The 14,115-nt window shown below is 43.9% G+C and overlaps 1 protein-coding gene across 14 annotated transcripts in view; it reads left to right on the top strand.

The window, feature by feature from the left end:
- Positions 1 to 14,115, top strand: part of PRPF40B (pre-mRNA processing factor 40 homolog B) — an 88,568-nt gene that overhangs the window by 36,096 nt on the left and 38,357 nt on the right. For 12 of the 14 annotated variants that reach the window (XM_044288229.1, XM_044288228.1, XM_044288226.1 and 9 more), the window contains 4 exons: positions 4,907 to 5,092; positions 6,366 to 6,474; positions 7,489 to 7,553; positions 11,022 to 11,186. In XM_044288229.1, the coding sequence (XP_044144164.1) occupies positions 4,907 to 5,092; positions 6,366 to 6,474; positions 7,489 to 7,553; positions 11,022 to 11,186 (525 nt within the window). The remainder of the gene's footprint in view (positions 1 to 4,906; positions 5,093 to 6,365; positions 6,475 to 7,488; positions 7,554 to 11,021; positions 11,187 to 14,115) is intronic. The other 2 variants (XM_044288231.1, XM_044288230.1) reach the window with 1 other exon arrangement.

The raw sequence follows: 14,115 nt of genomic DNA, 5'->3' as shown, positions 1-14,115 counted from the left end.
GAAATTTGCTAATTTTTCAAAAATGTTGGTAAATTTGGTATTTTTTTATAAATAAAAATGATTTTTTTTTACTCCATTTTACCAGTGTCATGAAGTGCAATATTTAATCAACAGACTTTTAGGTCCTTCAGGAGGTGGCCACACTATATTTATTTATATGTCAAAGTCAGCGATCACTAGGACCAAAGTGTGGCTTTTTATCACCTCACTGACTAGTTATTTTTATAAAACATACATTTTAATGATTCATCTTAAAATATTTATTTCAACTCTAAATAACTAAGATTTAAAATTCCTCAGAGCTTGGAGAGATGGGAATTGTATCTGTTATTTATATATGGACGTGTTCCCTAATGGGGTACCTGATATCTCCTCAGGGCTATCCCCCTTATTTTCATTTGTCCTACTACCTTCAATCGATCTAATCTCTTCTCTTGGAGAGAAGGGAACCCCGACAGGGAAGATAGTATACACAGCTAAACAAACAGCTGGTATAGAGATTAGATCGATTGAAGGTAGTGGGACAAATGAAAATAAGGGGGATAGCCCTGAGGAGATATCAGGCACCCCATTAGGGAACACGTCCATATATAAATAACAGATACAATTCCCATCTCTCCAAGCTCTGAGGAATTTTAAATCTTAGTTATTTAGAGTTGAAATAAATATTTTAAGATGAATCATTAAAATGTATGTTTTATAAAAATAACTAGTCAGTGAGGTGATAAAAAGCCACACTTTGGTCCTAGTGATCGCTGAATTTGACATGAAGTACAATATGTGACGAAAAAACAATCTCAGAATGGCCTGGATAAGTCAAAGCGTCTTATAGTTATTACCACGTAAAGTGACACTGGTCAGATTTGCAAAAAATGGCCTGGTCCTTAAGGTGAAAAATGGCTGTGTCCTTAAGGAGTTAATAGCCTTGTCATTTTCTCAGCCACCTCTTCTAAACACTTTCAGAGAGTAGACTTGGTGCTGATACAGCTTGATCAGTATGGCTTGAATCTAAAATTGAGTGTCATCTATTCAGAAAAAGCATTGAGCACCTGGGACATGTCCAGTGCCAGTTGCTGAACTGCTTTTCCTAAGGCCTCTTTCACACTTGCGTTGTCCGGATCCGGCGTGTACTCCACTTGCTGGAATTACACGACGGATCCGGAAAAACGCAAGTGTACTGAAAGCATTTGAAGACGGATACGTCTTCAAAATGCTTTCAGTGTTACTATGGCACCCAGGACGCTATTAAAGTCCTGGTTGCCATAGTAGGAGCGGGGAGCGGTATACTTACAGTCCGTGCGGCTCCCGGGGCGCTCAAGAGTGACGTCAGAGCGCCCCATGCGCATGGATGACGTGCCATGCGATCACGTCATCCATGCGCGTGGGGCGCCCTGACGTCACTCTGGAGCGCCCCGGGAGCCAGACGGACGGTAAGTATACTGCTCCCCCGCTCCCCACTACACTTTACCATGGCTGCCAGGACTTTAGCGTCCCGGCAGCCATGGTAACCATTCAGAAAAAGCTAAACGTCGGATCCGGCAATGTGCCGAAACGACGTTTAGCTTAAAGCCGGATCCGGATCAATGCCTTTCAATGGGCATTCATTCTGGATCCGGCCTTGCGGCAAGTCTTCAGGATTTTTGACAGGAGCAAAAAGCACAGCATGCTGCGGTATTTTCTCCGGCCAAAAAACGTTCCGTTCCGGAACTTAAGACATCCTGATGCATCCTGAACGGATTTCACTCCATTCAGAATGCATTAGGTTAAAACTGATCAGGATTCTTCCGGCATAGAGCCCCGACGACGGAACTCTATGCCGGAAGAAAAGAACGCAGGTGTGAAAGAGCCCTAACAAAGTCACTGCATTTTCTGGCAGCCACCACTAGGGGGAGCACAGGGTTCTGCAGTTTGTTTAAACCAATGATACATCCTCTGGATAGATCATCAGCTTCTGATCGGTGGGGGTCCGACACCTGGGACCCCCGCCGACCAGCTGTTTGAGAAGGCAGCGTGGCTCCAGCAGTGCCGCAGCCTTCTCACGGTTTACTGAAGGTTAAGTGACGTCACGACTAGTGTCAACTGGCCTGGCCGCGGCTAAGCTCCGTTCACTTGAATGGAGCTTAGTCGTGCCCAGGCTAGTGATACTAGTCGTGACGTCACTGGGCCAGCGGTAAACAAACATAAGGCCGCTGCTGGAGCACCGCTGCCTCCTCAAACAGCTGGTTGGCGTGGGTCCCAGGTGTCGGACCCCCACCGACCAGAAGCTGATTATCTATCCAGAGGATGGATCATTGGTTTAAACAAACTGCAGAACCCCTTTAATCTTTTTGCACTGTGCTCCCCCTAGTGGTGGCTGCCAGAAAATGCAGTGAATCTATGTTGGGAGAAGCTGCTGGAGCGCCGCTGCCTTCTCAAACAGCTGATCGTCGGGGGTCCCGGATGTCGGACCCCCGCCGATCAGGTTAAACAAACTGCAGAACTCCTTTAACTGTTCCTATTGATATTCGTGATAACTGTATAAAGTCCTATGCACTGAACCCTAGTGCTGTTTTATAATATAATGTGTAGGAAAGCAGGAGATTTATCAATGTATTTGTCACGTATGAGGGATGGAGATTCAAATCAGGCCTACCCTACTACAAAGCGCTTCAGTGGGCTTTCGGGTCTGTGCCTCTGCACCGCAAAAGACAAGGCAGGTGCCATATCTTGCGGATCGTGGACCAATTCAAGTCAGTGGGTCCACATCCGCACATTCCCAGTGCATGTGCATTGCGGAACATTATGTGCGATCCGCAGCATGGGCACGGAGCCCTTACGCTTGTGGGCATGAGCTCTAAGGCTTAAGGGGTAATGCCTCTCCAGAGCTCAACCTCACACTCGCCCCACACTCAGGCTACCACTAGAGAAAAGTACATACCCACAGACACACTCGCTGCTACCAAATACTTGAAAACACACTCTTCTCACAAGTAGGCACAATGTAATACCAGCTACACTTATACGCTATAAAGAATACTGGAGTTTGTTGGGGCAACAAGGCCTGGCCAACTATTAAAATGTTAGGCTTTAATGTGCAAAAGGTACATTACTTAGTTAAAAAAAGAATGAAATAAACAGACAGATATAAAAGTGCTAACAAAGTTATCAAATAAAAAAGGAGAAAAACAGAAAGTCTAAAACTTATCCCGTTGCTTGGTAAAAGTCCTTGTTGTCCCGGAGACAGGGAAGAAGAGGTACACAGTCCGATCAGATTGGGTCTCACAACTTGCGTCAATTAAAATGTCTATTTTCACACATTTTTATTTTCCCTCAGCAAAAGGGAAGGGCTGGAGGACAACCTTCTCCTTCGGGGTCCAGCCCTCGGGGAGGCACTTCATTATTCATGCTCACCCCACCTCCCCATCCAACTGGTAGATATGAAATATGAACAAAAACATGTACAGAAAGAATTACCGGCACAGGCATGCTTCCATAATTCATGTTTCACCATACAGACCATATAAACACTAAGGCCTCCTGCACACGACCGTATGGCTTTTTCAGTGTTTTGCGGTCCGTTTTTCACGGGTTTTTTGTTTCTGTTGTGTTTCCATTTCTGTATTGTTTTTCCGTTCCGTTTTTTCCGTATGGCATATACAGCATACAGTAATTACATAGATAAAATTGGGCTAGGCATAACATTTTAAATAGATGGTACATAGATAAAATTGGGCTAGGCATAACATTTTAAATAGATGGTTCCGCAAAAAACGGAACGGAAATGGAAGACATACGGATGCATTTCCGTATGTGTTCTGTTTTTTGTGGACCCATTGACCTGAATAGAGCAACGGAACGTGATTTGCAATAATAGGACATGTTCTATCTTTAAACAGAAAGGAAAAACGGAAATACGGAAACGGAATGCATACGGAGTACATTCCGTATTAGGACCGCAAAAAACAGCCAAGAAAAACGGGGGAAAAAACCGGTCGTGTGCAGGAGGCCTAAATATGAGCCATTTAGTGGCTACAGGAGATGAGATTCTTGTTAAGCAGGGACACCTGCAGTAAGGTATGGAGTGTTTGGACTTCATGCGAAGCCCATGATGTACCAAACAGGATTATGAGAATTTTTACCATAGGTGCTAACAGCCTATTATATATTCTCTCATATTCCTAAATAGAAACATGTTGGTGGAATATGTTGGTAGTGTAGGAAGGCGCAAGTGTCCGTCGTTGACGGAAGGTATGTGTCACCGAGGTTCCTGGCCTCGGGAGTAAAAGCCTGTATTTTTAGATGTCAGCGGCAACTAATGCTGATTGACACTTCACTATTTTAGTATGGCTGTATAGCTGATCTGGGACGGCTCTTACTGGGAGTAGGCAAAGTGCTGGGTGGGTGACTACACCCCACGTTCCAGGCCAGCTCTTGGTTTTGGGCTATAAAACACAGGCAGCACTGTCAGGTGATGTAGATTACTCCTCTCTAATAGTGGAGCTCTGTCAGTCTCTGTGTTAGGACCTGGGAGTTTCGGCCTGGATTAAGGCCTGCTACTTTGTTGGTGAGAAAGCAGGTGGATTCTGCTTTGTCCAAGGACTTCTTCTTTGCTGCATGGTGTGAACGAACACCAGAATCACAAGGTGACTGTTTTCCTTGAAACTGACTTTTTGTTTTGTCACTTACTTAATGTGGGAATAAACACTGAACTGTTTAATTAAAATACTTTGTTGTTGCCTCTATACTGCGTCCGCTAACCTGCCTATCAGAGCGAACCCCCACAGTAGGAATACCCCTTTAACATCAATCACTCACTAATTTTATAATTTTATGTCATGACAAGTTTTAGCTCATCTGACTAATGTGAATAAAGTAGTGTGAGAAAATAAGCAAGTATTTAAAATGGATTGTGTTGAAATATTTACAGAATTGATCATGAAAGTAAGTCTGCAGCCTCCAGTCCTCGCTCTACTGCAGCTTTGTCTGACACTGAAATGGCACCTACTGAAGAGGTATTTATGCTGCCGCCCAGTTTACCAGAGACAGCTAACACCATTGAAACAGAAACGTCACAAGAGGATGCCACAGTTAACCAGAAGGAGCTGATTAATAGGTGAGGCCATTGATCTGTGAAAAGGGATATCCTGTCCTTCTATATTGATGTCCTATCCTCAGGATAGGTCATCAATATCTGAACAGCGGGGTCCCAACACCTAACCCCACCCCCACCCTCTTGCTGATCAGCTGGTATGGCAGCGTACTCCCATTCACTATTAGGAGCAGCAATGCAGTAACCAGCTTTGTCTGCTATACACAGTGGATCTAGCTGTAGCTCTTTGGGGTCTTCTGATCGGTGGAAATGCAGTGTTTTGGACCCTGTCGATTAGATATTGAGGACGGACCATCAATATAAAAGGACCAGGAAAACCGACGTGAATACAGCGATTAGGGCGGCAGGGATGATAATTAAAGGGGTTGTCCGGGTTCAGAGCTGAACCCGGACATTCCTCTATTTTCACCCCGCAGCCCCCCTGACATGAGCATCGGAGCAGTTCATGCTCCGATGCTCTCCTTTGCCCTGCGCTAAATTGCACAGGGCAAAGGCATTTTTTGAAGATCTGGTGACGTACCAGGGCTCTCCATGGGGCTGCCAGGAACCCCGGTGATGTCACCGGCACTGATGGGCGGGATTTAGCTCTGCTCTAGCCAGTAAAACAGCTAAAGCCCGCCCCTCAGAGCCGGTGACGTCAACGAACACACTGCCGGCCGGAAGTTACCTCCCGGCAGTGTGTTATTGAAAACAAAAGAGCCCGTGCCCTGCGCGATTTAGCACAGGGCAAGGGAGCGCATCGGAGCATAGGATGTTCACAAATGTCCTTGTAGAGTCATATGCGGACCACCAGACGTTTTGTCTGGCAGTCAACAACTACTTAAAGGGCTTCTTTGAGTGTTTAATTCTAATGCCCTATCCTCATGATAGGTGATCTGTAGGCATCCAACTTCCGGCCCCCTGCCGATTAGCTGTTTGAAGAGACTCTTCCTAGGCCAGTGATGTCACATTCATTGGTCACATGGACAAGGCGCAGCTCAGTCCCATTCAGTCGGACAGCGCTGTGCTTGGTAAGCTGTAAGAGGCCGTGGTGCTCATGAGCCACAGCTTCCTCAAGCAGCTGATCAGCAGTAGGTGCCGGACCCCCACCGATTACATACTGGTGACCTATCCTGAGGATAGCTGATCAGTATTAAACACCCAGAAACCCCTTTACATTTTACCACTGTGATTTGATTATGTTATGACAGTGCCTAGATATAAATGTAGCATAGCTAAATACTTGAAATTGGTATATGTAGCTGATCAATATTTTTTTTTTCCTGATGTTTTAAAGCGATAGCCTGCTAATAGAAGATAGCAAAGTGGAACCGGAGAAACAATTTTATCACTGGAGCACAAAAGAAGAAGCTAAGCAATTATTTAAAGAACTTCTGAAGGATAAGGTAAGATATACAAGTGACAGGCTTTAAAACACTTCTGGGGCCTTTGAAAACCACTTGTATCTGAGCTGCATATAAAAGATTACACTTGCAGTACTGCAAGCCGATTGCCCAGGAACCTATGATATTTCCAGTCAATTAGCATAGTAAATCGCCAACGTGTCTTGGAGTAATATTGGCCTCATGCAACCTTCTTCCATAGGATCACAGTTGTCAACTGAATATAATGTGCATGAGCCCTTTAGAGACCCTTCACTACCAATCTTCTGTAATTTCGTTGTTCACCCTTTGGTTAGTTCTTTTAATGCGGGTTTTTATTGCTTTTTCAAAATTTCAGTTTACATTGCATGCGAAAAAAGATTACTGTAGACCCAGTGGGAGTAAAAAAAACAAACACTCATGATGAAAAACCTGACGCCATTGTGAAGAATGTGAATCTCATATCAATCTAAAATAATAGGTCCAGGGTGGACTATAGGACTGGTGCAATGTAATTAGGCCTCTCACTATGGAGTTGCTTTTATACGAAGGCAGTATAGTGCTATGTATACATGTGCTCATGCCTGTGAATGTAAGTCATACATGGGAGGGCCTATATGATTGGAGATCTGGTATGGTACTCAAGGAATGATGGTTATCCTATGGATATCAACTGTACGGTTGATGTCATGCCCGCTTCATCGCCTGGGGGGAGGGGGGTGGGGGAGTTTGATGAGGGTTGAGGGTTTTAAGAGGGAATTTGTCATGATAGATACCATTCTTCACTGATAGAAAATCATATTAATATCTTGCACTGTTGTTAGATAATATGCATAAGGTGTGATACTGCTTTGATAATATGTATCAATTAACAGAGATTATGCATATCTCATACTGTAATATGTATGTGCAATGATATTCATATTTTATTTTTTACCTCTGAAAAACGAATAAAAATTATCTGATTAAAAAAAATGTAAATAATAGGTCCAAGCACCTCCATAAAGAACAACTTATATTGGATTATTACTTGTTTAGGGTGTTCCTTCTAATGCATCTTGGGAGCAAGCAATGAAAATGATTATAAATGATCCACGATATAGGTAAGAGCCATATCTCTATGTTTCTAAGTGTCACCTTCATCTTAGACTTATAGATCTTAGCAAGACATGAAATTGTGGCTCAGCCAAAACACATTTGACATTGACAGTTGAATGGATCAGTTGCTACTTAGGTTCATAATTTTTCAGTGATTGCTTGTAAATAACCTGAAAGTGGTTTTCAGTATTAAAAAAACATACAAATTGGGAGCTGGATATGGGATCACATTTGGAAAAAAGCATATAGAAAAAATGCTCCAGCACTGCCGTACATAAAACCGGATTTTTGTTGACGTGTTTTGGGCTACAGTAGCCCTTTTACAAAATGGTGTAGCCCAAAACATGTCAACATTTTATCGGCTTTTGAAATGAAGATTTTATGTACGGCAGTGCTCGAGCATTATTATTTTTTGCATCTCAGCTGGAGTTCCGTCTCAACGCGTCACACCGATTTGTAAGTGTTTGTGAAGCCCCTGTGGAGTATAGCTGGTAGAGGTGAAAACCTATCTAGTGCAACTGGCACTGCCAGTCCAATAGTCCCACGTTGGGCTGTGCTTAAAGGGGTTCTACAGTTTGTTTTAACTGATGATCTATCCTCTGGATAGCTCATCAGCATCCTATCGTCGGGGGTCCGACACCCGGGACCCCGTCGATCAGCTGTTTGAGAAGGCAGTGGCGCTCCAGCAGCACCGCGGCCTTCTCACTGTTTACCGCTGGCCCAGTGATGTCACGACTTGTATCAACTGGGCGGGGCTAAGCTCTATTCAAGTGAACAGAGTTTAGCCCCGCCCAGGCCAGTTGATACAAGTCGTGACCTCACTGGGCCAGCGGTAAACAGTGAGAAGGCCGCAGCACTGCTGGAGCGCCGCTGCCTTCTCAAACAGCTGATCAGCGGGGGTCCCGGGTGTCGGACCCCCGCTGTTCAGATGTTGATTATCTATCCAGAGGATAGATCATCAGTTAAAACAAACTGCAGAACCCCTTTAAATTTTTTGTGCTGTGGCCACATATCAATATAACACATAATTGCTTCACCATGTACACTACTCAACCTTGAAACTGCAACACCAAGAACAAGTTGTAAGATTATGCAAATTAAGGAAGCAGGTGTCACTAAAATCTGCAGGTGATCACATTTTCAAACACCTAGCTCCAATCTGTTGCATGTGGGAGGGGCATAAAAGCCATAGTGAAAGCAAAGTTTTTTTTAACCACATGAAACCTAAAAAATTGGATCAAGTCATGTGGGATGCGATTACTCCTGTTCGCCAGTATATCAGTTATGGCCACTTGTAAGAAACTGAGAGGGACAGAATCCTTGAACTAAGATACTTGGTTTATCACTGTGGCAAATCACTACACCCCTTGGCCGAAATGTTAGCACTGTTTAACGTTGTGGGTCCCGGTGGTTGGGAGAACAATAATGAACTGGAATGAAGAGGTGCACATAGGTGAACCTCTGCACTGATGGATCGTCTGTTTAGAAGAATGGCACCTAGTGATCCATTCTGTTCTGCAAGTGAAATAGAGTTCACATCCCAAGTCTAGGACGGCAAACAGTCTCTACACAAACCATCACAACTACACAAGAATGGGCTACGAGCCAGATGTCCAGCTACAGGTGTTCCATTAACCTCACGCCACTGGTCTCAAAAGCTATCATAGTACACAGCACAATGGCAGTGGAGGCTGGAATGGTCTAGCCCAGTGATGGCGAACCTATGGCACGGGTGCCAGAGGCGGCACTCGGAGCCCTCTCTGTGGGCACCCACACCCTGGAAAAAGTCTGAGTGTACCAATATGCCTTAGAGCTTTCCTGCCATTCATCAGCGCAGGACGCACCATGAACAGCACAGGCAGCGCACTGAATGTAGACAGGCTATTATAGCTACTACATGATAAAGTACATGAAAGATATATTATATTGGACTTTAGGATTCAGGTTAACTTGCCACGTTGGCACTTTGCGATAAATAAGGGGGTTTTGGGGTTGCGGTTTGGGCACTCAGTCTCTAAAAGGTTCGCCATCACTGGTCTAGCCTCTACAGCAACGAGTCCTGCTTTTGTCTCTGACACAATGAGAGCTGGAGATTGATCTGGAGACTATGTGGGCATAAAGAGGCCTTCACAAGGCAATGTCACACCGGTCCTACTCCTCTCATCTTCATTTTAGGTACACTGTTAGCTTGGTGTTAGATTGATTTGATTGTGGAACCAGTGGTACAGCCATTTTACTAACATGTCCCTGGAGCCATTTTTCAAAAAGACAATGCCAGACTGTGTTTTGCTTATGTTACTATGAGACTGTGTAGCCTAAACGCGCTACCCTAAGCTGCACCATCTCCGGACTTCTCTCCTGTCAATCACATCTGAGAAGTCTTGGTCGGCAATAGCAAAGGGGGCTACCAGCATCCGATCTTGATGATTTGCATGCAGAACAATATCCTTATTGATAGCATGCCAGGTGATGTAAGTGCATGTATTTCTGGCATTCATACTGGAATAAATGAAGATGTTTCTAATATTTGTTTCCATTTTTTATCATTTCCGATCCATATCATTAACATTAATTCTGTGATTTCCATAATTCCACAACTGTTACTTCTTGGTGTTGCAATTTCAATCTTAAAGAGGACCTGTCACTTCAAAATGCAATGCAATCTGAAAGCACCATGCTATAGTGCAGGAGAAGCCAAGCAGATTGATTTATATTTTTGTGTGAAAAGCGTCACCCGCAATGCTAGGGAGGTAGGTCACTGTCTGCTGTTGGATGCACCACCCCATCGCCAGATGTCTTTATTCGCACGACGGGTAGATGCAGCGGTGGCCGAGCAGGGATCTGGAGGGATGCGGGTGCCGGGGACCCGGTAAGTATAGTTTATAGGAGTGGCCCGGGCATTGTGGGGGGGTATTTGCACTATTCAATAACCCCTTTAATTCTTGCTCACTGATCCGCGTGGCCAACGCTGTCAGTGAGCTTTTCTCCTGTATTCCTGGCAGGCTGAGTAATTAACCAGCTGCCGGGAGAGATGCCTAAGTGAGCGGTAAGCGCTGGTTACAGGTAATGCAGAGAGGCAGGGGGAGCTGTTATACAGTATATAGGGACAGCCCAGACCGTCTTCCCGTCAGTACTGTACTGTGCTATATTAGGAAGATGGATGTCCCTTAGCAACTCTCAATTGAGAGAGCACCGCTAATATATACGATTTCCCTAAATAAAGTATATTAGAAAAAGGTTCCCTATCTCTGTCCCTACACATTAGCAGGGGATTTTAATAGTGAGTATATGTTTTTTCCCCTTATGTTATCCCATTCAGCTGCAGATAAATTGTTAGGAAAAAAAAGACTGCAGGTTTATATTCTGAACAACAAGAGCATTGCCTTTGGCCCCAACATACTCCACTTTGTCTAGTTTGTTAGTCCTGGGCAATATACTCTGTTGTGGGGTAATGGAAATGTATTTTTGCGCAGTGCACTGCCAAAACTGAGTGAAAAGAAGCAGACATTCAATGCTTACAAGTCTCAGCGTGAAAAAGAAGAGAAGGAGGAAACTAGACTCAGGGCTAAGGAGGCTAAAGAGAAGCTGCAGAGTTTCTTAGAGCAGCACGAAAAGATGACGTCAACCACACGATACAGGTACTAAAGTTTTATCAGAAATAAAAATGCAAAGGACAACTTTTTGAATCAATTTGTTTCTTTATATATAGTACCTGTTCAATATATAGTGCTGACAATGGACTTTATATTTGGTTTGGTTTACCTTCCAACCACTGGGGATAGGAGTGAGGGAGCTGGACAACTGCTACTTTACCTTGTATTTGTACAGGGATTAGTGGTGCAGTTTAATTGCAAAGTTATTTATAATATTAAAGCTAAAGGCCTTATGTACACAACAGTATGTATTTTGCAGTCCACAAAATATGGATGATGTCTGTGTTGCATATGTCTTTTTGACGATTCATTGACTTTAATGGGTCTGTGGTCTGCATTATGCAACCAAGTACAGGACATTTTCTTTCTGTTCTCAACAATGAATGGCAGAAATGGGAATACCCCTTTAATTCTGCCCCGTACGCTGCCACCTTTTATTTCTGATTATCCATCACATCCCCATGTTGAAGCACCAGTTTAGCCCAGGACTGGAAGCCATGTTTCACGGATGTTTTCTTTCTGCACTGTTCTGTTTCAAATCACTATTTGGAGCGGACTGGCCATAGATCCTACAGGAAAATTTTCCGGTGGGGCCGATGCCCAAGGGGCCAACAAGCCCTCCACTCTGCAGCTGGCCGAGTACATAATGAGCACTCGGCAGTAATTAACTCTGAGAATCAGGTAGTCATGTGTGACTGTGGCCCGCATCTCACCTGCCAAGCCCCCTGTTCCATATCCTAATCAGAGACTACTGCAGGAGGAGGAAAACAGAAAATGGCAGCTATTAATGGGCACCACAGAGGGGCAACTTTTGGGGAAATATATTGTGCTGCACTGTGGTATTTGGTTTTGCTGGGGCGATATTTTGCAATATGGTATAGCTGCCCCTGGCTACTTCTGATGCCCACCTTCTGTCAATTTGGATCTGCCTACAACATGGGACCACTTAAAGTTTTCTTTTTCCAGGGCCACTTAAAGTTCCCAATCCATCCCTGTTATCCATGACAATGAAAGTTTTTTTTAGGAGCCGTCACACTATAGTATCAGAGAAACAGAGAGCTAAACCTTAATACTGCACATTAGGAAAATCATTCATTTTACAGTTATCAACCATTTCTAGAAATTATGGTACTTTCTTCAGGACAGTGGCAAATTCTATAAACATAGCAAACAGCCCAGTTCTTGAAATCTAAAGTACAGGGTGGCCCACAAAAAGTAGCCCACCTCCAGCGATCGTATGACAAGATGCACAAGCAAGTGGATTGATTTTCCTTAATTGCCCACAAGTCACAAAAGATGCTGAAAGTGGTCCCCGTTCACGTCTATGCATCTTTGGGCACGTCGGATTATGTTGGCTGATACCGTTTGCAGCTCTTCAACAGTGACTTGGCAGAAGAAAAAATGTCCTGCTTTTTCCAACAAGATGAGAGACATGCCACACCTCACAGAACTCACTGGCATGGTTCATGAACTGTTAGCAAGGGGTTATGGCCACCACGTTCTTCAGACTTGAACACATGTGATTTTTATCTGCGGGGAAAGTGTCTGCTACCAGTGCACATCCCCTGGATGAATTTAAGGAGAACATCACAAACACTATCCGCAGCATCACAAGCCGTATCAGCCAACATAATATGAACGGAGATCACTTTCAGCATCTTTTGTGACTTGTGGGTAATTAAAAAAACAATCCACTTGCTCGTTCTTCTTGTCATACTATTGCTAGGACGGCCTGCTTTTTCGTGAGCTAATCTGTATAACCATTCAGGGAATGTATCTCATTATTTAGCATAGTTAGCATAGTATATAAGAAATATAAGAAAAAATACATCTGTCCATCCAGTTCGGCCTATTATCCTGCCAGTTGATCCAGAGGAAGGCAAAAAACAAAAACTGTGAGGTAGAAGCCAATTTTCCTCACTTAAAGGGGGAAAAAAATTCCTTCCCGACTCCAATCAGGCAATCAGATAACTCCCTGGATCAACGACCCCTCTCTAGTAGCTATAGCCTGTAATATTACTACACTCCAGAAATACATCCAGGCCCCTCTTAAACTCTTTCATTGTACTCACCATCACCACCTCCTCAGGCAGAGAGTTCCATAGTCTCACTGCTCTTACCGTAAAGAATCCTCTTCTATGTTTGTGTACAAACCTTCTTTCCTCCAGACGCAGAGGATGTCCCCTCGTCACAGTCACAGTCCTGGGGATAAACAGATGATGGAAGAGATCTCTGCACTGTCCCCTGATATATTTATACATATTAATTAGATCTCCCCTCAGTCGTCTTTTTTCTAAAGTGAATAACCCTAATCTTGATAATCTTTCTGGGTACTGTAGTCCACCCACTCCAGTTATTACTTTAGTTGCCCTCCTCTGAACCCTCTCCAGCTCTGCTATGTCTGCCTTGTTCACAGGAGCCCAGAACTGTACATAGTACTCCATGTGTGGTCTGACTAGTGATTTGTAAAGTGGTAGGGCTATGTTCTCATCACGGGTATCTATGCCCCTTTTGATACAACCCATTATCTTATTGACCTTGGCAGCAGCTGCCTGACACTGGTTTCTACAGCTTAGTTTGCTGTTCACAAAAATTCATAGGTCCTTTTCCACGTCATTGTTACCCAGTATTATTCCTTCCCATGTGCATAACCTTACATTTGTCAGTGTTTAAACCTCATCTGCCACTTCTCTGCCCAAGCCTCCAATCTATCCAGATCCATCTGTAGTAGTATACTGTCCTCTTCAGTGTTAATTACGTTACACAGTTTTGTGTTATCTTCAAAAATTGATACTTTACTGTGCAAGCTTTCTACAAGATCATTAATAAATATATTGAAGAGAATAGGGCCCAATACTGACCCCTGAGGTACTCTACTAGTGACAGCGACCTAATCTCAGTGTGTAACGTTAAT

The sequence above is a fragment of the Bufo gargarizans genome, chromosome 3 (assembly GCF_014858855.1).
Source record: "Bufo gargarizans isolate SCDJY-AF-19 chromosome 3, ASM1485885v1, whole genome shotgun sequence".
In the NCBI taxonomy this organism is placed as follows: domain Eukaryota; kingdom Metazoa; phylum Chordata; class Amphibia; order Anura; family Bufonidae; genus Bufo; species Bufo gargarizans.
This window is presented reverse-complemented; position numbering and strand designations above follow the sequence as displayed.